Raw genomic sequence first — 23,401 nt, 5'->3', positions numbered from 1 at the left:
AAAAAAAAAAAAAAAAGCAAAAGGATGGAAAATGATAGGCTATACAAATATAATTTTAAAAAAGCAACAGGGGTGCCTGGGTGGCTCAGTCGTTAAGCGTCTGCCTTCAGCTCAGGTCATGATCCCAGGGTCCTGGGATCGAGTCCCACATCGGGCTCCCTGCTCCGCGGGGAGCCTGCTTCTCCCTCTCCCACTCCCCCTGCTTGTGTTCCCTCTCTCGCTGTGTCTCTCCCTGTCAAAAAAAATAAATAAAATCTTAAAAAAAAAAAAAGAATGGAATGTCCAGAAATGATCTGTCAGCAGTGGGTGGCCTTTTACACTGGACAGGGGAAGGCGGCTGTTCAATGAATGCCACTGGGACATGGGCAGAGCTGCCTGCAAAACAGGAGGTAACACTGTACAAGAACTATAAATTCTAACAAATCAGAGATTTAAATGCAAATACTAAAAACAACAAAGAAACCATAGTGGTCCTAGAAGAAACTGTGGAAACCAATGGGAGAATTTTCTGACAACGCAGAAGTGCGGAAGATGGTTCTAACTCTGACATAAGAAGCCGGAGGGCCTTAAGTAGAAATACAATAAGCTCGACCACATAAAGTCCTGTGGCAAAACCTTATGAGCAAAGACAAATACAAATGACAAATTGGAAAATAACAGCTCCGAGTCATAGCTCAGAGGCCTAATTTCACTTATAAAGAAATCCTAAAACTCAATCAGAGAAGCCTACAACACAATAGAAAAAAAAGTAAAAGATACAGCTAGCTCCAGAAAAAGAAGCAAAGAGAGCTGTGCAATCTAATAGATATTCAAACAGACTCACAGTAAGAGTCATTTAACCTCCTCGATCACCAGAGATAAAACCTTAATACACTACACCAAGGAGGATTTTACACAGGCCCCTGGCACTCTGTGGAGAGCAATTAATTACACACATGCATGCCCAGCCTGCAGATCACTCAAATATATTTACACACATGTACAATGACATATAAAAGGTTATTAACTGCATCAATGTTTGTATTAGGAAAAGATTAGAAACATGAAAATTTCACGTAAGAATTCTTTTTAAAAATAATTTTTAAATGTATGTATTTGCTAAATATACACGTAGGTGCATAAAGTATCTCTGGAAAGATTCACAAGAAAATGCTAACACTGTATTCTACCAAAGGTCTCAACAGCAGTGAATGTGTCCCCTGGAGTCAGACAATGTGGCAGCCCTTAGCAGTGGCCGCTGGGATGGGAACCAGGTGTTTGGGGACAGAAGCTGCAGGAAGAATTTTTGTGGTGTACCACTGTGACATAAGAAATATACATTTGATGTCTGCCCCCAGTTCCTGACAGAGAGCTCCGAAATCACTTGGAATTTCCTGGGTGATAGGAGTATCTTTTGTTCTAAGGAGGTGACTTTGCGTGCATGGGCTCCCTGATGGTTTGTGGATGAGGGCTGGTCATGAGAAAGACCTGCCATGATCAGAAGCTTTGAACTTTCAGCCCCGCCCCCCCATCCTCTGAGGAAGGAGAGGGGCTAGAAATTGGGTTAATCATCCAACACACCTACGTGAGGAAGCCTAAACAAAAATCCCTAAGGTACAGGGTTCAGAGAGATTCCAGGTTGGCAAGCACATGCATGAGCTGGGAGCAGAGCGTACCTGGGCTCAGGACCCCTCCAGACCTCATAGCATGTATCCCCTCTCTAGCTTTACACCCATATCCTTTACCATGTGCTTTATTAAATAATAAACCAATAAACATAAGCGTTGGAGTTCTGTTAGCCATTACAGAAAATTATCTAACCCGAAGACCTACTACTTGTGACTGGCATCCAAAGTGGGGGCAGTATTGTGGGACTGAGCCCTTAACCTGTGAGATGTGATGTTAACTCTGGGTAGACAGTGTCAGAACTGAGTTGAACTGTAGGACATTCAGCTGGTGTCTTCATGAAGGAACAGGAAGGAGCAGGGCAACTTGAGGCCAGAAAGCAGCCCAGAAACACAAATCAGCTAGTCCAGGAACAGGCAAGAGGTAGGCCTTCAGAGTTTCCCCAAAGGAGAAGGTCATGTCTGGAATTTATTTTTATTTTTTTGAATTAATTAAGTGCTACATTTATTCATTTATTTATTTATTAAGATCTATGCTCAACATGGGGCTTGAAATGACGATCCAGAGATCAAGGTCACATGCTTTACCAACTTTGCTAGGCAGGTGCCCCTATGTTTGGAATTTATATTTTTTAAGATTTATGTATTTATTTTAGGGAGAGAGAGGGTGGGCGGGAGGGGGCAGAGGGAGAAGGAGAGAGAGAGAGAGAGAGAGAATCCTCAGGCCAACGCCCCACTGAGTGCAGAGCCCCACGCAGTGCTCTATCCCAGGACCTGAGATCATGACCTGATCATGATCTGGAAACCAAGAGTTGAATGCCTAACCGACTGAGCCACGTAGGTGCCCCTGTTTGGAATTTATTTTAAAATATGAGGCAACACTAGAGGATTTTAAGCAGAGGCATGGTACAATTAGATTTATTTTAATACAGAAGATGAAAACTGGACTGGAGAAGGAGATGTGCAAACACAGGGAGAAGAGTCAAGACGCCACTGCAACATCTGAGGGAGACATGTCAGTTACCGACCAAGAGACACAGACACACCAAAAAGACACTCCTGCGCTAGATCACAAAGGACTCAGGAACAGATCCAATTTGAAAGTAAGGGACAGAAGGTGATTTAGATCAGTGGTTCTCAAGTTTTCACGGCACCTCGCAGACCTGTTAAAAATGTTAAGTTGTTGGGCCTGCGCTCAGAGCTTCTGGTTCTGAAGGTCTAAGGTATAGAGATGATGCCACCTGAAATTTTAAATTAGCAATTCACACACTGATGGATCTCCTGCCACATTTTGGGATGCACTCATTTAAACAACTCCCAACCTTCTGGCTTACGTCAGACAGTGGGTGAAGTTGGGACGGGGACACCATTTACGGGAAAAGAGAACCATGTGGGAAATGGAAGCCGTGAGGGGCACAGGAACAAAGATGGACTCTGTTGGGCACATGCTATGTCTAGTGTTTGGGCTACCTCTGTAGGGCTGCCTGAATGATCTTTCTGATGGAAGCAGTTTATCAGCTAAATGTCAAGTGTACCTCCTAAACGTGATTTGATGTAGAATGCTTTGAGGCTTCCAAGCACGTCAGAAGCCTATGTTGATGGTGACGCTGGCCCTGGCTGCCTCTCTGAGGGTACCCTCCCCTTGCCCAGATCACCCAGCCCCAGCCATACTGTCTTTTTCCTTTTGATACCGTTGTGGCTTGCTCCCTCACTATATTCAGGTCTCTGCTAAACTATCTAAAATAGTAATTTCCTTTCTTAAAAATTTGTTAAATAGACTTAATCTTTTAGAGCAGGTTTTTTTTTTTTTTTAAAGATTTTATTTATTTACTTGAGACAGAGAGAATGAGAGAGAGAGAGCACATGAGAGGGGGGAGGGTCAGAGGGAGAAGGAGACTCCCTGCCGAGCAGGGAGCCCGATGCGGGACTTGATCCAGGGACTCCAGGATCATGACCTGAGCCGAAAGCAGTCGCTTAACCAACTGAGCCACCCAGGCGCCCCTTTTATTTTTTTATTTTATTTTATTATTTATTTATTTATTTATTTATTTTAAAGATTTTATTTATTCATTTGAGACACAGAGATGCAGAGAGAGAGAGAGAGAGCATGAGCAGTGGGAGAGGCAGAGGGAGAGGGAGAAGCAGACTCCCGGCTGAGCCAGGAGCCCCATGTGGGGCTCGATCCCAGGATCCTGGGATTATGACCCGAGCTGAAGGCAGACGCTTAACCAACTGAGCCACCCAGGCGCCCCTTTTAGAGCAGTTTTTAGGTTCACAGTAAAACTGAGAAGGTACATCGATTTCCCATTTCTTTCCTAGCAACTCTGGTGCTGCAAGGTACTCCAGGCTCATCCGTGCCCCAGTGCTGGAATCAGCCACTTCTTCAAGGAGCCTGGTTTCTTTTATTGGAGAGGGTGTTAGAAGCCAAGAACTGGGGGCGCCTGGGTGGCTCAGTCAGTTAAGCGTCCGACTCTTCATTTGGCTCAGGTCATGATCTCGGGGTCGTGGGATTGAGTGAGCCCTGTGCTCAGCTCTGAGTCTGCTTGAGATTCTCTTTCCCTCTCCCTCTGCCCCTGACCCCGGCACGCACACACACACTCTCTCTCAAATAAATACATAAGATCGTGGGCGCCTGGGTGGCTCAGTTGGTTAAACGACTGCCTTCGGCTCAGGTCATGATCCTGGAGTCCCGGGATCGAGTCCCATATCGGGCTCCTTGCTCAGCAGGGGGTCTGCTTCTCCCTCTGACCCTCCCCCCTCTCATGTGCTCTCTCTCTCTCTCATTCTCTCTCTCAAATAAATAAAAAAAAATCCTTAAAAATAAATAAATAAATACATAAGATCTTTAAAGAGCAGCAGCAGCAGCCAAGGTCTGGGTGCTGGGTGCTGGGTGCTTGCTGCTGCCGGAGCATCACGGCCTCGACGCCCTCCCAGCCGACTGGGCCAGGGGACAGGTGTGGGTACAGCGGCCCATGCACACACACGTCTACAGACATTTCTCGATGGAGCCACCTGTGCATATGTCAAGCTGAACATGGGTTCATGCTGACGTCTCCAGCTCTGGCCCATCGCCGCGGGCGTCCTTCCGGCTGCCTCCCCTTGCTTATCTGTAACCTCCCTCCAGCAGCGAGACACCTGGCTCTGCCACCCGCCACCCAGCCGTGTGACCGCTCTGTTGGAGCGCAGGCGCGCAGGAGGTCAGAACTGCTGACCTGTGTCCGTGCTCACTCATTTTGACCCCCTCTTCCTTGCTTCATTCTCCTCCACTGCATTCTGAACCACTTCATATGTTTATTTTCTGTTTTCCTGTTCCATGACAATAGAAACTTGTGTTGCTGAGTCCCCAGCACTTACAACTGCCTTGAACAAATCAGGTGCTAAAAAATATTAGCTGAATGAGTATAAAGAAAAAAATCCCTGATTACCACAATTAGGCAGATCTCAGTCTGGCCTTTCTCCACCGGCACTATTCAGCTATGAAGGTACTGTATCTACTTCAATCAAATTATCACCATAGAATATAATTTAGACTTTCCATCAATTCAATGGACTTCTCTCTTCGACTGCTGCAATTATACCCACCGAACTGAAACACTGAACTATCACAGTCACTTACAGCTTCTACTTTTCCTATACGGTCTGACGTGAACCAACACTCCTCTTACTACCCCGCCTCCCAACCTAAACCTCCTGGACACAGTCCACCTCTTTCAAATTTCCTAGACACGAGTGATTCTAGGTGCTCTAGCTATATTGATAAATATTCTTTCCACATGTGTTAGGAACATGAACAACATAATCACGATCACAAGTTCAAATCACAGTGTTAAATGAGGAATTATATAAAAATTAAGCTTTTGATTTCAAGTTTATCTTCCGTAAGAACTCTGAGGGCACATAAAACTAAATTCTTGGGAAAATTACATAGATTTGCTCTCTCTTCTTTAGTATGGAAGCCTGAGGTTCAAGAACAAAGACTAATAGGAAACATATGGAAAAGATCAGCAACAAGATGAAATCTTGGCCCAAATACAGTCTGCCATGTTTCACATACCAGTGTCTCAAATAATAGACGAGATTTTTATAGTACTGCCAACCATCACTTGAAACACAGCACGCTTTTAAAAAACCTGAAGTATAACAAAATAAACCCTGTGATTTCCTTGTAAAAATCTAATGGTAAACACTATCCTAGGACACAAAAACAAATTCTGGGATTCACTTTACCTTATTAGTTTGTACAAACTTTAAAAGAGTCTTCCAAAGCATGAACTAAAAGTTCACTGCCAAGAAATACAAATTAACTCTCTGTTTAAAATAAAAAAACATGCTAGGAAAAAAATGTAGCATTTAAGCAGTTAACCACTATTCCTCAGGAGAAATAACTCAGTGAAGGGATTTTCTACATCTACAAAATAAAGGAAACAGAAGTTCCTAATGCCATTTTAATCAATACTATAAAATTATTTTTGTACTAACCTAAAGAGGCAAATCAGAGATCTACCTTCCGAGTGCAAGACAGTAAATTCTATCACCAGATTAATTTTTGTTTCAAAGGTTTATAGCAGGGGGCACCTGGGTGGCTCAGTCGTTAAGTGTCTGCCTTCGGCTCAGGTCACGATCCCAGGGTCCTGGGATCGAGCCCCGCATTGGGCTCCCTGCTCCGCGGGAAGCCTGCTTCTCTCTCTCCCACTCCCCCTGCTTGTGTTCCCTCTCTCGCTGTGTCTCTCTCTCTGTCAAATAAATAAAATCTTTAAAAAAAAGAAAAAGAAGGGGCGCCTGGGTGGCTCAGTCGTCAAGCGTCTGCCTTCGGCTCAGGTCATGATCCCAAGGTCCTGGGATCGTCCCACATCGGGCTCCCTGCTCAGCGGGGAGCCTGCTTCTCCCTCTCCCACTCCCCCTGCTCTCACTATCTCTCTCTGTCAAATAAATAAATAAAATCTTAAAAAATAAATAAAATGTCATTTTAGGGGCGCCTGGGTGGCTCAGATGGTTAAGCGTCTGCCTTCGGCTCAGGTCATGGTCCCGGGGTCCTGGGATAGAGTCCCACATCGGGCTCCCTCCTCGGCGGGAGGCCTGCTTCTCCCTCTCCTGCTTCCCCTGCTTGTGTTCCCTCTCTCGCTGTGTCTCTCTCTGTCAAATAAATAAAAATAAAATCTTTAAAAAAAAAAAAGGTTTTTAGCAGGCATTCTAGTGCAGATATTTGGGAGGAAGGGGAGAACAGTGAAAGCGAACAGAAAAGAAGGTATAATTCTTTGTGTGGAAAAGTTACATATTTAATCTGTGTCAATAATGACAAGTCCCTTCGTTTAAAAAGTAAACTAGAGGGGCGCCTGGGTGGCTCAGTCGGTAAGGAACCACCTTCGGCTCAGGTCATGATCTCGGGGTCCTGGGATCCAGCCCTGTGTAGTAGGGCTCCTTGCTTCCTGGCTCAGCGGGGAGCCTGCTTCTCCCTCTCCCCCTGCTCGTGCTCTCTCTCTCTCTCTCTCTCTCAAATAAATAAAATCTTAAAAAAGAAAAAAAAGGTAAACTAGATGTGCAAGCTATATTTCTAATCTGGGTTGCTTGTCTTTGATAAAGGAAAGCCCTGGTGTGAATGTGAGGTTTCAGACAAAGGACATTTCAAGACCACTCTTGAATTCCACCTTAAAATGCTGAGACACTGAGCTCCAAGTTACAGGCGACCTTAATTTGGAGAATTCCTTGGCATGAAAATGAAAATAAAAACAGTAATCAGTACATGCTGTTTCATTTAGTTCTGTTTGCCTTTCATATTAGAGGAAATTCTTGCCACACCTCAAACCAAAATTAAGGGGAAAAGAAAGGGAAGTAAGCCACATAAATGTGACCAACAGCACAAGCATCTCAATTTGAATCCACAAAGTTTTGGATAATGAAAAGGAATACATAATTTTAATTCAACCCAAGTGTTTTCCAAGCAGATTATATTTGCTTAAATTGCTACAGTAATTCAAGGACAGCCTTGTCTGGACACACAGTTACTGTGGATTTTTAAGAGACTCAGTTAAAGAATTTAGGAATATCTGATTCAATTTACAGGATTTGCAAATTCATCAACCCCTGAAAACTAAAGCAAACTCAACAGGTATGATGATAAAATAATTTTCAATTTTTTAAAGAAACTGTTCCTACTGTTAAAACTTTTTAAGTATATCTGATTTGTTTAACATTAAAATAGATCATAAAAGCACAATATTTGGAGGTAATATCTGATAAAAGCTACATTAAAATCTGATTAGTAAAAATATTCAGAGAAAGCAGTAATATAATGATTTTAATTTTCTAATTTAAGATTTACCCAATAAATAATCTTTGTTTAGATTTCTTTTCAATTCAGAATGAATTATTCTTACGTTAATGGCATCACTTTGTCTCCTCTGTCACTCTCAACTTTAAATGACAAAAACTGGCAAATGCCTGTGAGCCATACATCTGGGCAGGGTGACAGATTCTGCTTGTAGGGAAGAAGGATATTTGTACCGATTTCACTAGAAATTTTCTTAAAATTTCTCTGTTGACCAAATCCCTGATAGTAACATATTGTTGCTTTCATTTGCCTCTTTCTGAATGGGAAGATGTGAGTGCTCTATCTGGTACTAAAGGAAACAGTTTCTTGGGTTCCAGTTAATTAAGATTTAAATGTATTATGGTTAAAAATAATTTTGAAACTTTCGTATTTTTAATAGTAAAAGAGTCTTACTTCCTTAGGCCCTGGGTGTAAAATAGGGATGTACACTACTTTACTCTATTTACAGAGTTAAATTTAAAACTGCTTCGGAAAGAAATCTGAGTCCATATACTAATACTCTAGTTTCTTATTGCTTAGTTTCTATGGCATATCAATAAAATAATTGAGTCTTTAATAAAATGCAACGAGGCTTTCCAATTACTTTAAATTTTCCAGAACAAAGTTCGTTCTCATTTTAATTAGAACTTCCTTATGAAGGCACAAGTGCTTTTTCGCAACTAAGAGAAATGTTACAACAGAAAACATTTATAGCTGTAAGATGAAAAATTCACATTAATGGATACTTTTAAAAATCAGTAACATATGTTTTCCTTTGCTTTAAAGATTCCTGTTCACATCTGTTATTTTTCTATTACTCTGTAATGGTAATAGTGTGCTGTGATGGGAGACACCACTAGGAGAGAACAGCCATGTTCTCTGTGACTGTGTCCATTTAAAGAAACCACTGCGGCAAAATAACACCTAGAAATAATCAGCATTAGTAGCGACAAGCATCGATAACAGGATGTAATCTGTAATTTATTAATCCAATCACCCATTCAACAAATGTTTGAGCACTTACACACTGTGCATTGTTCTAGATTCTGCCAGAAATTAGGTCAGGAAGTGGGAGGGCTGACGGTGAGTGTAACTGTTTTGCCATGAGCTATCCTATAGAGAATGAGGCATAAATTGTAGACCAGGAAAGGCAGAAGTAATAAAAATGTGCTTTGCAAATGGCTGGGAAGAGATCAGTTGACTGGAAAATTTGGATAAAAAGAAGTAAGAGGTCATTATAACAGGGAAACTCACCAGGCATGAAGTTGAAGACTAAGATGAATAGGAAACAATGGGCCTGTGGATGGAGACAGGGTTGATTTCAGACCAGAAAACTGGACTTGGTCAAAGGAAGTGGGATCAGGCTGGGCTGCAGAGCCAAGGTCCTCAGGGGATGATTCAGAAGAGAAATTGTCCTTAGGGAAAGCCTGTCTTCATCGGTGGCCAGGAAGACCAAAAGCGGCCAACACTAAAGAATCCCTTTATTTTCAGGGAGACTCCCATAATGAGGTCTTGATCCCAAGTCAAAGGGATGCATTTAAGTGCAGTATCAAAAGTATCACCCAGGTCTCCTTTTCCCCCAATAATTTCTCATAATCGCTGAACAGAGTCATGACTTTCATTCTCAAATGTAAGGTTACTAATTGATTATTGCTACTGTTCTTAATACAAGGATGAAATTCAGAGCTCTGATAAGCAATGCTCATTTCAAAGTTCATCTGTGTAACAGTCAGCTTCCGAGACTCCCTCCGTGTCTAACCACCCCGCACCCCTGCAGCTGTAGGTCTCTGTCCTGCTTCTACGCATACCTTGGTGAGACATAGCAACCTTACAGTAGAACCCCGTGGTGCAGTGAGACTGAAGTGAAGTAGGACATGTACTTTAAAAAGTTAGTATGCTCCATTATAATGAGTACCATAAATACTACAAATTAACACATAAAATATTATCAACTAGTGAGTAAAATGTATAGGATGTTCTATACCCATTCCTGCTAATCTCCCAAGATCTGGACCAAATGATACTACAAAGACTTCCCTGTCTGCCCCAAGCAGGGTTAAGCCACTGAACCCACGGCACTGGGGTCTAGGCGGTAAACCTTATTTCCCCTTGTCTGAGAATATGGTTTGCCATGTTGGGTCTCTCCCATAAACTGTATGCTCTTTATAGAAGGGACCACATCTTCACACCTTCACCTCTGCGTTCCCCACCAAATACAGTGCCTCACCCCCAGAAGTAACTGCAGTCCATTCACTGAAGTAACTCAACCAAACTAAGTAACTACTTGTAAGGTGGCTGACTAGCCATGTTCACACACACGTCTAGCACCGGTCACTAAGGCAGCAGACCCAGTGGGAGCTTCCCGGCACCCTGGGTTAGCCAGTACTGACCACTGTCCTTTGCGGGGAGACCACACTCCCTCCAGGACCTTCTCCTACTTCACCCACGAACAACGCAGTGTGAAGATCATGGCTCAACTACCTTAATGAATTAAATTAGGTGTTCGTTCCCTGAGTGCAGATCCCACAGGTCAGAATTCAGGCCCTCTAGATTCTGGTCCAGATTAGCTGTGACAGTCTTATTTTGCTCCTTCAATAGCTAACCACCAATTTCCAAACACCCTACTCTTTGTTGCTTACATGTTTTGCTCATCTCTTCTATCTGGAAATCTTCCCGGTCCTCCTCTATGAGAACCCTAATATTCCTTCAAAGTCTAGTTCAAATGTCACATCCTCCATGAATCTCACGGATACTAAAGGAACAATGCACGTAGTCTACTTAGATTTGTAAAAGAAAACTATGAGTTTCAAAATCACAGGTTGTTCTAAAAGATCAAACCACTGCTATTTTGATATATTCTGTAGGTAGGGATGAGATTAAATATAACAAAACATATATATGAGTCAATCATCGTTTTGTTTGATCCTATCTTCTTGGTCAAAAAAAAGGGCAGCAGCAGCAAGGTCATCATCCCAACTGGTGGGGAATGAGGCTTCAGAGGCTTGTCTAAGAGCAAGGGAAAAGGAATGCAGTAAGGACACGTCCTTGAGCAGCAATGAGTGGTCATGAATTTAAAGTGAGACCAGCTGGCGTGGTCTGTTTTCTCTTACAGACAACTGAAGGAACAGGGTTGGAGTTTACTGATAGAGTATAAGGATAAAAAGGGCAGAGGGTCTGGGGCCTGTGTAAATAAGTGACAACAGTGATGGGCTGTGGGGTCCAGGCCACTGAGAGGAACTGAGTGCACTGGAGGTACAAACGAAGGGCAGTGAAAACACAGTGGGATCCACATATTTAGGTCCCACTGAAACTGAGGAATTACTACAGCTGGAGCTACTATGTGGATTAAGTTATAAACACAGGTTAGGGTGTGAAGGAGCTGCACGCTGGTAAGGACAAGGCCGACGCTCTGGGCGCACGGGAGGGGAGAAAAGATCCAAGGGTCCCTGACTCTACTTAAATATCAATTCCAAATCCCACATTAACACATAATTACATTCTACACATTTTTTAGTTTCTGACAAGAAAATAAACAAGAATCTAGGATGTTAGGATCTAGGGTAGACTTTCTCAAATGGGGTCTGTCACAGACAATGATTTAGATATTTTTTCAATTATCCCAATGGTGAAAAATAGCTTGTACTACTCTAATGGCTAATGGAATAGAAATCAGTCAGTTCAAGACACACAAGGACATGTTACATTAATTCTCATGAAACCCTGAATGAGAGAGGTAGAGAAAAATAGCCTCAGAATCAAAGAGGTATGATTCTTTTTTTTCCCCCCTTTTAACCTTTACCTAAATAACAAACTTATTCCATCTGGATCACTTTCTAATCTGCAAAGAACTTTTACATGCATATCTCACGTGACTGTCACAACCACCAGTTGAGATAAGCAGGCAAGCAATTACATTTCTCATTTTCTTGATGAGGCAAGAGGCAGACATGTTAAGTGGCTTGACCATCCTAAGTGACGGGTGGGAAATAAAGGTCTTCAGGCTCCTCATCCAGTACACCATCCACCACTCACAACTTCAAGTTAACGGTCTTTCTCAAGCTGAGTGCTCCCCTCTTTAAATCGTACCCCTTACACACCCTCCTACTACTCCCTGTACTGTGCCTGTCTTTCTTTTTTTTTCTTTTTTTAAGATTTTATTTATTTATTTGAGAGAGAGAGAATGAGAGACAGAGAGCACGAGAGGGAGGAGGGTCAGAGGGAGAAGCAGACTCCCCGCCGAGCAGGGAGCCCGATGCGGGACTCGATCCCGGGACTCCAGGATCACGACCCGAGCCGAAGGCAGTCGCTCAACCGACTGAGCCACCCAGGCGCCCCTGTGCCTGTCTTTCTGAGTCTCCACCAGACCTCAACTCCTGGGAGACAAGAGAGTGCGTTTTCAGTATCTGTTTTTCTAGGACTTAAGCTCAAAAATATTAGTGGAAAGAAAGAAAAATGTATAGAATAACCTATTAGAAGCTAAAAGTTTATAGACTGTAAATATTGTGTGTATTTGGGATTTGAGGCAGTTATTCAAGTGGAGTCAGAGACAAAATAATTGGATTCTGGAAATGGTTTCATTGGGGGAAAATCTGAAGTCATGGTCAGGCTTGGACAGAAACACTAAGAGGAAAGATGATAGCTATTTTTAATATCTCAAGCTCTTACATAAAAGGGAATGTTTCATGCTTTTCCAAGGGCAGAAAAGAGCATCCACAAACAGAAGCTGCAGTGGGAAAATGTTGGTTAATATTAACTAGGACCAAGAATGTCTCCTCTCATAGGTAGTGACCATCACTGAAGGGACCAAATAGTCAGTGGAACACTCAACATTTTTAGTGGAGGGAGTACCCAGCTTTGGGGCTGAGAGAGGTCAAGTTATCATTGTAAATCTATAGTAAGCAAGACAAACTAGGATTCTCTTCAAAGATGGGTATATAGTCTGGTTCAATGCAAAACGTGACTTTTTTTTTAATACCACCTTATTGGTACTTAAACATTAATTTTGGTTTGAGCATTGCCCATTTATTCTGGACATTCTTTTATATATTTCAATACAGATATATATGTATTATGCATTTTAAGTAACTGTTAATTACACAAAAATTATTCTAGGATTTACTCACTTCTCCCACAATATATTTGCTTCCTCCTTGTAATAGGACAAAAAAAGAACATGGGCTTTTTAAGTCCAGCATGTGTCCTCTTCCTCTTTTTTGGAGTCAAAGTATATTGCCAATATGAAAATTATCAATGGGATGAAGATTATGATCAAGACCCAGATGATGTCTACCAACCAGAATTCCAATTTCATCCAAATGAGGACTTTCAAATTCCTTTTCATCAGCATGTGTTAGGCTGTGCCACTGAATGCTTCTGTCCACCCAATTTTCCATCATCAATGTACTGTGAAAATCGCAAACTCAAGACTATCCCGCGTGTCCCAGCACACATACAGCAGGTCTACCTTCAATTCAATGAAATTGAGGCTGTGACTGCAGATTCATTCATCAATGCAACTCATCTTAAAGAAATCAACCTCAGCCACAACAAAATTACATCTCAAAAGATTGATCACGGTGTGTTTGCTAAGTTGTCAAATCTACTACAACTTCACCTACAGCACAACAATCTAGAAGAATTTCCATTTCCTCTCCCTAAATCTTTGGAAAGACTTCTTCTTGGCTACAATGAGATCTCCAGGTTGCAGACAAATGCCATGGATGGGCTAGTAAACTTGACAATGCTTGATCTCTGTTATAATCATCTTGAGGATTCCATGTTACAAGAAAAAATACTTGCCAAAATGGAAAAATTAATGCAGCTCAACCTATGTAATAACAGATTAGAATCAATGCCTCCTGGTCTGCCTTCTTCGCTTATGTACCTGTCTTTAGAAAATAATTCAATTTCTTCTATACCAGAAAATTACTTCAATGAACTTCCCAAACTTCAGGCTCTACGAATGTCACACAACAAACTACAAGACATCCCATATAATATTTTTAATCTTTCCAACCTTATAGAGCTCAATGTTGGACACAACAAACTGAAGCAAGCATTCTATATTCCAAGAAATTTACAACACCTATACTTAGAAAATAATGAAATTGAAAGTATGTAAAATTTCATTATCTTTTTTAAAGACAAAAAGAATAGTATGTTGACCTTTTAAAATGTTTTTGAAGATTTTTATTTATTTGAGAGAGAGAGAGAGTGAGAGCGAGCATGAGTGGGGAGGAGAGAGAGAAGCAGACTCCCCGCTGGGAGCAGGGAGCCCAATGCAGGACTCAATCCGAGGACCCTGGGATTATGACCTGAGCCCAGACTGAGCCACCCAGGGGCCCTATGCTGACCTTTTAAAGAATCAATCTTTAAAAAAAAATCTATGCTTTACATAAAAATAGTTGATTTGAAGTAGCTAGGGAAATGGCCAAAGCTGGCCTCAGGAAGGTGTGCTATAAAGTTTTATTTTCTTTCTTTCTTTTTTTGTTTTTAGATTTTATTTACTTATTTGACACAGAGAGAGTGAGCACAAGCAGGGGGAGCAGGAGAGCTTAACTGACTGAGCCACCTAGGCGTCCAAGTTTATAGTCTTGTCTTTTTTTTTTTTTTAAAGTTTTATAGTCTTTTCTAATAAATGTTATCACCTTGAACATTGACAAGTAGTACTGCAGAGTATATGAAAAAATAGGAGTATCCTGAGTAGTTGGGACTATAGGTGATTTTTACTTTTTTCTTTTTGAGATTTCTACTAAGAATTTATTATGTAACAAATAAATAGCCAACAAAGCCACCGTTTCTTAAAATTTTAATTCCAGTATAGTTAGCACACAGTGCTGTGTGAGTCCCAGGTGGACAATACAGTGACTCAGCACTTCCACACATCACCCAGTGCGCATCAGGACAGATGCGCTCTGAAAGCCATCATTTACTTTGAACATATAACTCATCTGTAGTTTCATTTTCTTCATTTTATTATTTGATTACTGTAAAAACCAATTAAACCTAATTCTACCTATAAGTATTTTAATAAGACTGTATCTCATATTTTAATAAAATCCAATGTAGGATTCTAGATGTAATGCAGCAGGATTAATCTTTAATTTGTATTTTTCAGATATCAATGTTACAGTGATATGTCCATCTGTTGACCCACTGCATTACCACCACTTAACGTACATTCGTATGGACCAAAATAAGCTAAAAGAGCCAATAAGCTCATACGTTTCCCTCTGCTTCCCTCATATACACACTATTTATTATGGTGAGCAAAGAAGCACTAATGGTCAAACAATACAACTGAAGACCCAAGTTTTCAGGAGATTTCAGGATGATGCTGATAGTGAAGAACATGATGATCACCAAGAAGGTCCAGAACAAGAAGCAACAGAAGAAAACACTGACCCTCACTATTATGGAAGTCAAGAATGGCAAGAAACAATATAGATACACGTTTACGATTTTATACAATATTATTATTCAATATTAATTTAATTAAACATGGAAGGCTCACAGTAATGTATCTAGAATCACGTATAAGATCAGACTGAATTTAAGTTAACATTTGCATCATTACATAGGATTCAAACTTACTTAAAATGACATAAGTCTTTAGAAATACAAATTAGAATCATAAGTGGGAATAAAAAACTAAACTTTAAACATAAAGTATTATCAAGCTGAGGAAAAAAGCAAGTATGCCATCGCTAGTGGTATTAACTGTTCTAAGAGTGATGAAAGCAGCAGCACTAGAAGTCAAGAACTAGAGGAGGTCAGGGCTGAGATGCCCAGGCTTATGTTCCTGTAACGCACAGCCATTCACTTAGGAGTCAATTATTTTTCTTTGACCTGATCTCCAGAAAAGCTTTCACACTTGTATGTGAAATCTTATCACCATGACATCCACCTCCCATCCACCATCCCCACCTACCACTGAGAGCAACAGAGGATGCTTCTGATTTTCAGAAGAGGTCATTCTACTAAGGTTCCAAGACTTGTCGGTTCATGAAATCAATAGGTCTTTGTATTTCTCTCAGAGCACCAAAACAACAAAATTCTAAAACCTGCATTTGGGTAACTAAAAAACACCAAATTGTCTCATCACAATCCATATTTTAGCAGATTTCAGCAATTGTCCAAAACAATCTGTCTTCCATTTTAACTGAGATAAATGTTTTTATAGTAAACTCACTAGGGAAAGTTTGTTGTTGTTGTTGTAGTTTACATAGAGATTTGCTAATAAATAACTGCTTTGCTCACAAGGTTAATTTAGCACACAACAATATACCGGCTTTATTAAAACACTTCCATTTTCCTAGCACGATATAGTAGAAACATGTATGTACACCAGCCAGTATTTATTTAATTGGTGCTAAAGTTTGAATAGAGTTCCTTTACAATTTGGACAAGCTTTGATATCTTCTTTAAAACCTTAGACGCACCTATTATTTAATCTATCATTTCGAAGTATTTTAAGTACGCCTTGTAACGAAGGTGATGGAAGTGCTGTGATGAGCTCTCCTGACTTATCAGCTGACATTTCACAGAGTTCCTCAGATGAGGAAGAGAGAGGGGGCGACCTACACAGGGAACCCAAACAATAAACATTAACAATGTGGACAACAGGCCAGGACCAGACAAGTAAAACTTTATTGTAGGAGTTTTCAACTGGCGAGTCTTTATTTTGCTGGAGATAAAGTGTAAAATGAAGCCCCTAATGCTCTTTATTTCTTTGAGTAAGTTATTAGCATTAGCAGAAACAAAACACCCACCTGTCCCCAAGGACAAGCTCAGCCATTCAGAATGAACACAAACAACACTCCATTCATTCATTTAATTAACATTCATCAAGGCATTTGGTGTGTAGGGGTTAGCAGTAAGGGCAAGAAACAGAATGTACGTGCACCCTTGGCATCTCAAGATACAAGGGTGAGGGTAGCAGAGCAAACGCTAGTAATGTGGACAAAGCACACTTTCAACAGAGGTTAAAAAAAAAAAAGGAAGGGAGGAAATTTAAGGACCACCTCCCCCTTTATTGAAATTCTTAAAAATAGGCTTATAAATTTAAATATTACGAGCTACTTTGGAAAATACCCCTATGGGTATTTCAGAAAAAGATACAACTATCTCTAACCTAAAACAATTTAAAATCTAATGAGAAGCCATCAGGGAAACGCCAATGAAAACCCTAATGAGAGACCTTTCCACACTCAATGGGATGGCTAGAACCAAAAGACAGACACAAAACAGATGTTATCAGCAAGGAGGCAGAGAAAGTAGGGCTCTCATATGCTGCTGGTGGGATGTCCAATGGCGAAGCCGTTTTGGAAAGCAGTCTGGTACTTCAAAATTTAGAGTCACTTAGGATGCAGCAATTCCACTCCTAGATACATACTCAAGAGAACTAAACACATATGTTTACACAGAAACATGTAAACAAATGTTCAGAGCAGCACTATCCATTAGGAGCCAAAAAGTGGAAAGCATCCAAATGTCCATCAGCTGATAAATGGATAATTAAAATGTGGTATATATACACAACGGAATATTATTCAGCTAAGAGAAGAAATGAAGTGCTGATATGTCATGCTACCAAACAGATGAACCAGGAAAACATCTCACGAGGTGAAAACTCAGTCACAGAAGACTGCGCATAGTATGACTCCATTTAAATGAAATGCTCAGAACATGCAAATCTGTAAAGACAGAAAGATTCCCGGTTGCCTGGGGCTGCGGGAGGGGAAGAGAGGGAAAGTGGGAGTGACTGTTAATGAGCAGAGGGTCTGTTTTTGAGGGAATAAAAATGTTCTAAAACTGATTGTGGTGACGGCTGTACAAATCTAAAAATACTAAAAATTACTGAATCGTAGATTTTAAAATGGTGAACTGTATGAGGTGTGAATTGTCTCAATAAAGCTGTTAATAAAAAACTTACCGAAGAAAATAAGATCAACTCATTCTAACACAAGGAAGAAAGAAATACAATGCTAACATGGCAGTAACTATGAAAAGACTATGGGAGCACAGACAGATATCCGAACTTTATTTCTGGTCAGGACGCAGTGAAGTAGCTCAAGGTTTCCAGAAGAGGTGGTACCTTGGATGTGTGAGCAGGAACTGATTGGCAGGAGTGGAGAAACAAGCTCCCGAGGTGAGATGAATATAAAGACATGGTCATTACTTCTTTCACCTCTTGCACAGTTTAAAAAACAAAAAACCCTCCAATTTTCAGAATTCTGGAGCTTCTATCTTTTTATCCTCCTATATTGATATTTTAAAATCCCCAGAGAACAGGCTTTGTTAAGAATAAAACTGCACAATTTAGCAATTGGAAACAAGGAACGTGAAATCTGATAAGCCCTGGCAGAAGCCAGACTTGAGACTCCTAAGCCAGATGCCAGAGTAAGATCTGGAACTCTGAAGCTCCCCTTCCTGCATTCCTACAAGGAAGCTGGTTCTCCTAGGGCTACTAAAAGAATAAAGAGAATTCATCTATGTAACAGAGCAATGAACAAAGTGCATGCCAGTTCCAGGTACCCAACAAGCAGTGACTACTACTTCAGCATGGCCAGCCTAGCAGCCTGCTAGATCTGAGTGCCCCCAGATGTCAGACCTAGGTGTGTTCTCAGGGACCCTAGCAAGTAACCAGCATTTCGTGGTTCCTTCCAAGATTCTATTCGTACAAAAGATGAGTGAACAAGAGAGATTTTACTAAAGGTTTTCTTAGGGAGAGAGTAGAGGGTACTTACATCCTACACCCCAAACAAACATATTCCAGGTCACTATTTGCTAGTTCAGCTTTCCAGAGCACCCTCAGACAGCCTGCCAGGGCGGGGAACACAGTTCCCTCCACCCCCTCCCTGGGCACTGTGCCCTGGTTCCTCTGGCTAGAGTAGCTCCTCCAGCCTAATTGGAAGGGTTCAACTCTGCTCTGGCTCCTCCCTCCAAAGGGGTGTGTATGCAAATGGGTCACCCAGCTGCAGGGCCCAATGAGGAGGCAGGTTAACAACCATCTTTTGCTACTTGAAAATGGCCCTCAGGAACTCATACCCACCCCAAGTATTTCTCATTAAAAAACAAAATGAAACCCAATGCTTTCCTTAAGAGAAATTGAAGAATAAAGTAAGTACTTCCATAAGTAGCACATCAAGATTGCACAATTATCTACCACAACTACAGACAAAACCAGTTCATCTGATATTTACAGCAGGGGAAAAAATGAAAATTCATCTATTTTCTCATTACACTTAGAAGTATTAGTTAGCTACTTAGCTGAACTGTATTTGTGACCACTGACAAATGAATCCAAATCACTCCAGAACCAGGTTTGATGAGGCAACAGAAGGCAAGCTGAGGACAAAGCAGAAGCTGACACCCCACAACCCCGCCTCCATGGGATATATGTGACATTCCTCTGGCACTCCTGGCTGCCCTATAGGAAAAATAGTTAAATTACAGAGATCACAATCCTACAAGACATGAGTGTCCCTCAGTTTACAAATGTCTTAGCAATCTACAAGAACAAAGCATTCCTATCATCAATAACCTAGCTTCCAGAAGGAAATGTAGATACAATTAAATGCCCTTATACCCTGCAGCCCATTGAGAGATAACTGAAGTGGGCAGAGTTTAATGTTCCTCCAGGAAGTTCCAAACTATCTTAATGTCAGTGCCTTACTAGCAGGGTAAACAACCTCAACTTGACAATGGCAAGGTCTCTGGTATCTCGTAGGTCCTCTTTAGCATATGAAAGTTCTTTGGAAACCTCCCTTTTTCCTAACTACCCCCAACCCCATAGTATGCAATCAGCCACCCCTCGCAGCCCGGGGGCAGCAGCTCTTTCTGCCCTCGGGTCCTGTCCCCGTGCTTTAATAAACCACCATTTTGCACCAAAGATACCTCAAGAATTCTTAGTTGTGGGTTCCAGACTCCACCCCACTGAACCTCACCTATATTCCAAAAGCCCATCAGGTTTAGTTAACAAACAAAAGCATAATATATGATTAGCTTTTAGAAAGGATATAAATAAAGTCTATTTCATAAATTTGCTCACAATAAAACTGGTTGAGAATGTTTACCTTGTACTTACATATTACCTGAAACACTCTACATTTTCCCTTTATTCCTCTGGTTGGGACCACTAAATAAAGTGCAGATGTGTTCATATCATGTAACACACTTAACCAACTCCAAGGGGGAAAAACAGAAGAAATAAACCTAGTCTCTCCTGTATACTGTTACTGTTGCAAAGAATTCATAGGACCCAAAGGACGGCTAGAAATAAAGCCCTGGTTTCCTGATTCCAAATCCATTTTTCCCCCCTAATTCTTGGAAATAAAGAATAACAGCAGCTGGAAACAAAATTAAACCATAACAGCTAAAAAAAACCCTAAAGTTTCTCATATGTTCCAAATTCCTAAATAAATAAACTATGCCTAGCAAGTAAATATCACAGTCTCATGGAAATTACATGGAACTTATATTACTTTACAGGCTTAGTTAGGCTGCGAATTTACTATATGGGGATTTATGTACTACTTGGAAAAACAAGTACAGTAAGTTTTTAACATGAATCCTTCCTCACATCAGGTCATAACTCCTCCTCCATTAAAGTTCACCCTTTGGTCTGGTAAATACTTGGGTTCTCACTTTATCTCACCTGACCACATGACTAGGCTTCAGGCATAAGAAGATTTGGGATGGAGATCATAGACTTTCCATAAAATCCTAGAATGTTGCCTAAAAGGGACTATAAATATCTAGTAACTCAATGATTCTCAGTGGTGGTAATTTTGCCCTCCAGGGTGCGATACTGTGATTTATAAGACAGATATATTGGGTCTTCACATTCATGGTTCCAGGCCCACAATTCCCAAAACCCCTGGAATTTCCTAAGCTTAGAGAGTGATTAAGGTGTCTTTTGTTATGTTAATGCAGGTGACTTTAGGGGACCCCCTCAAGAGGGGGGTGCACTGGCTGCCAGGAAGATCAAGTTTTCAGACCCAAGGCCACCTGCAATCTTGGGGGAGGGGGAGGGGCTAGAGGTTGAATTGGCCAATGGCCAATGACTTGGGTCAATTAGGACTACATAAAGAAGCCTCCATAAAAGGGGGGCTTCCAGTTGAACAGGAGATGCCAGAATTGGGGTGCACGTGAAGCTTTGTGCCTTCCCTAGACACTGCACTATACATCTCTTCAACTCACTGTGGATTCAGATCCTTTGTCACAACCTTTAATAAACTGGTAAAGGTAAGTGTTTGGAACTTCCAAAGCTGGAGTGCTGGTAGGGACAATTCTCTGCGCAATGGCCCTTTGTGGAGCCTAGAATGGGGCCTCTGGCAAGAGCCTGTGAGCGCCTCCCAGTGCTGACTGCAGGAACTCTGGACAAGAGAATTAATATTTGAGGGGCTTTACTACCTTGCTATTGGACATTATTAATTGAAGCCACCCCTAGGACTGAAGGACATAAAACGGTCTTGAAACCTGAAATACCATGTCTAGGATGATGCTTGAGGAACTCCCTAATGGGGATGGCAGTGCGTGGGGAACTTAAGGAGGAGATTTTTATGAGCAGGGACCGCCCCCCCGCCCCGCCCCGGGGAGTGATTCTGGAGCTGCGCAAGGGGCTGCTGGACTCTACTGTCCATACTGTCCATAGGACAGCTCTCTACCAAGAACAAAGAGCTGCCTGGTTTATGGAGAGCAGTTCCAAGGTGAATGAACAACATCCTGTCTGGAAGGCCACCACTCTGACTGAAGAATATACAAACACATCAGCATGGTGTGCTGAACTGTATGCTGTTTTCCTAGCAGCAACGGACGAACAGAACAATGTTAAGAGCCCCTCTGTGTGGGTGTTTACTGACTCACGGGCAGTGGCCAATGGCCCAGCCATAGGATCAGTAGGACGGTAATGGGATCTTGGCCTATTAAAGGAATGTCCATATGGGGCACAGTCTTATGGAAATAACTGTGGGTATTAATGCTGGACATGTCAATCACCCACCAGAAAACCTGCCTTCCAGTTTTGGAAGATGAGTGGATCTGACATGCATCTATCCCCATGCGCTCCCGAGAGATGGCTGCCTGGGCCCACGAAATGAGTGCCTGTGAGGGGACTGCAGCAGTGTGGAGACGGGCTGAAGCTAGAATCTCTTGCACCCTCTGAGGTACAAAATGCCAATATGCTCTGTTCTGGCAACAAGAGAGACAGAGACTATAGGTGGCCGTGTGGCAGGGACCGTGGTCTCGAACATGGCTGGCAACGCAGACTCATGTGGTAGCCCTGGGGGCTACAAAGGGGTCCTGACAGGAAGAGCTACGGACTCTGGCCTGGGCTTTGCTGACCTGGTGATAGATGCAAATGCTCAGAGAGATACAGAAAACCAGAAAAGAAGATATTCCACAGCCAACTGTCATCTCCTCAGACCAAGGAACTCACATGATGTCCAACAACCAGCAGGGAGAAATAGCTCAGAGAAAGAGTTTTATAGAGAATTGGAATGAGTAATTAAAACACTGGTTGTCTAAAACGGGGGAGATAAAAATATGAAGGGCTGGCTTACAAGCCTTCACAAGTGTGCACACACTCCACATGAACATGAGTGGGGCTGGAGGAGCGTCCCCACTGGATACAGTCCTGCGTTTCTCGCGGGTCTGGGAAAGCGGGGGAGAAAGGGACAGTGGTCTTCCTTCCCCACATCACCAATGGATGCAGCGGTCAGGGGACCAGGGCTGCAACCACAAGGGCTGGGAGCAGGGACAATTCCATGTTTCCAGCCTTTCTGTCAGAACTTCCAGGGGTCGCCTGGCAAAAGTGGGGCTAACGGTGGGGCTAACAGGGAGGGCAGCCACCCTGCCTGGTGCCAAGGATGCACCTCCAGTTCTGCATCTGTGTAACTCGCCCGAACAGACGTGGAATGAGGGGGTCAGACTCACCCACTAGCAGTGCTGCCTGCACCCAGACCAGCACCGTGGCCGGACCCAACACCCCTTCCTGAGATGGGGCAGTTTGGGTACAAATGCAGAGAACAAAACGTAGTAGGTGATGTAATGAGGGAAATCCAGTATTACACTGACGTCTCAAGAGAGGCTCAGAGCAGCTTGATCACACCACACACCTGAAAGGGTGAAGCCTGACGTTACGGAAACCGCCCCGCTTTTAGAACCCAACAAGAATGCACAGAAGCCTGCAAACCTGAGTGGCCTCGCCCTGGGAGACATTTTCATAAGATCTGATGATGGGCTGAACAATTATTAATAACTGAATGGGATTCTGTCGTGCACCAGCATCTCTCGATTTTTATCACTGTTTGGCTGTGAGGGATCCCCGTTCAAGGACCAAGGGATGGACGCCGTACTGTGATTTTTTTTTTTAAAGATTTATTTATTTATTTATTTGAGACAGAGAGAATGAGATACAGAGAGCATGAGAGGGAGAAGCAGACCCCCCGCCGAGCAGGGAGCCCGACGCGGGACTCGATCCCGGGAC

At 42.2% G+C, this 23,401-nt stretch overlaps 2 protein-coding genes across 2 annotated transcripts in view; one reads left to right on the top strand and one right to left on the bottom strand.

Moving 5' to 3' along the window:
• Positions 1-23,401, bottom strand: part of LOC110584356 (centromere protein P) — a 241,534-nt gene that overhangs the window by 126,551 nt on the left and 91,582 nt on the right. The gene's annotated exons all lie outside the window — the stretch shown is intronic.
• On the top strand, positions 7,441-15,517 carry OMD (osteomodulin). Its single transcript, XM_021694444.1, has 3 exons — positions 7,441-7,710; positions 13,071-14,024; positions 15,029-15,517. Exons 2-3 carry the CDS (start codon positions 13,085-13,087, stop codon positions 15,355-15,357), a joined length of 1,269 nt encoding a protein of 422 aa, XP_021550119.1. The 5' UTR covers positions 7,441-7,710; positions 13,071-13,084; the 3' UTR covers positions 15,358-15,517.

This window comes from Neomonachus schauinslandi, chromosome 13 (genome assembly GCF_002201575.2).
Source record: "Neomonachus schauinslandi chromosome 13, ASM220157v2, whole genome shotgun sequence".
Taxonomy (NCBI): domain Eukaryota; kingdom Metazoa; phylum Chordata; class Mammalia; order Carnivora; family Phocidae; genus Neomonachus; species Neomonachus schauinslandi.
The sequence above is the reverse complement of the archived record's forward strand: the minus strand, read 5'-3'. Positions and strand labels throughout refer to the sequence as shown.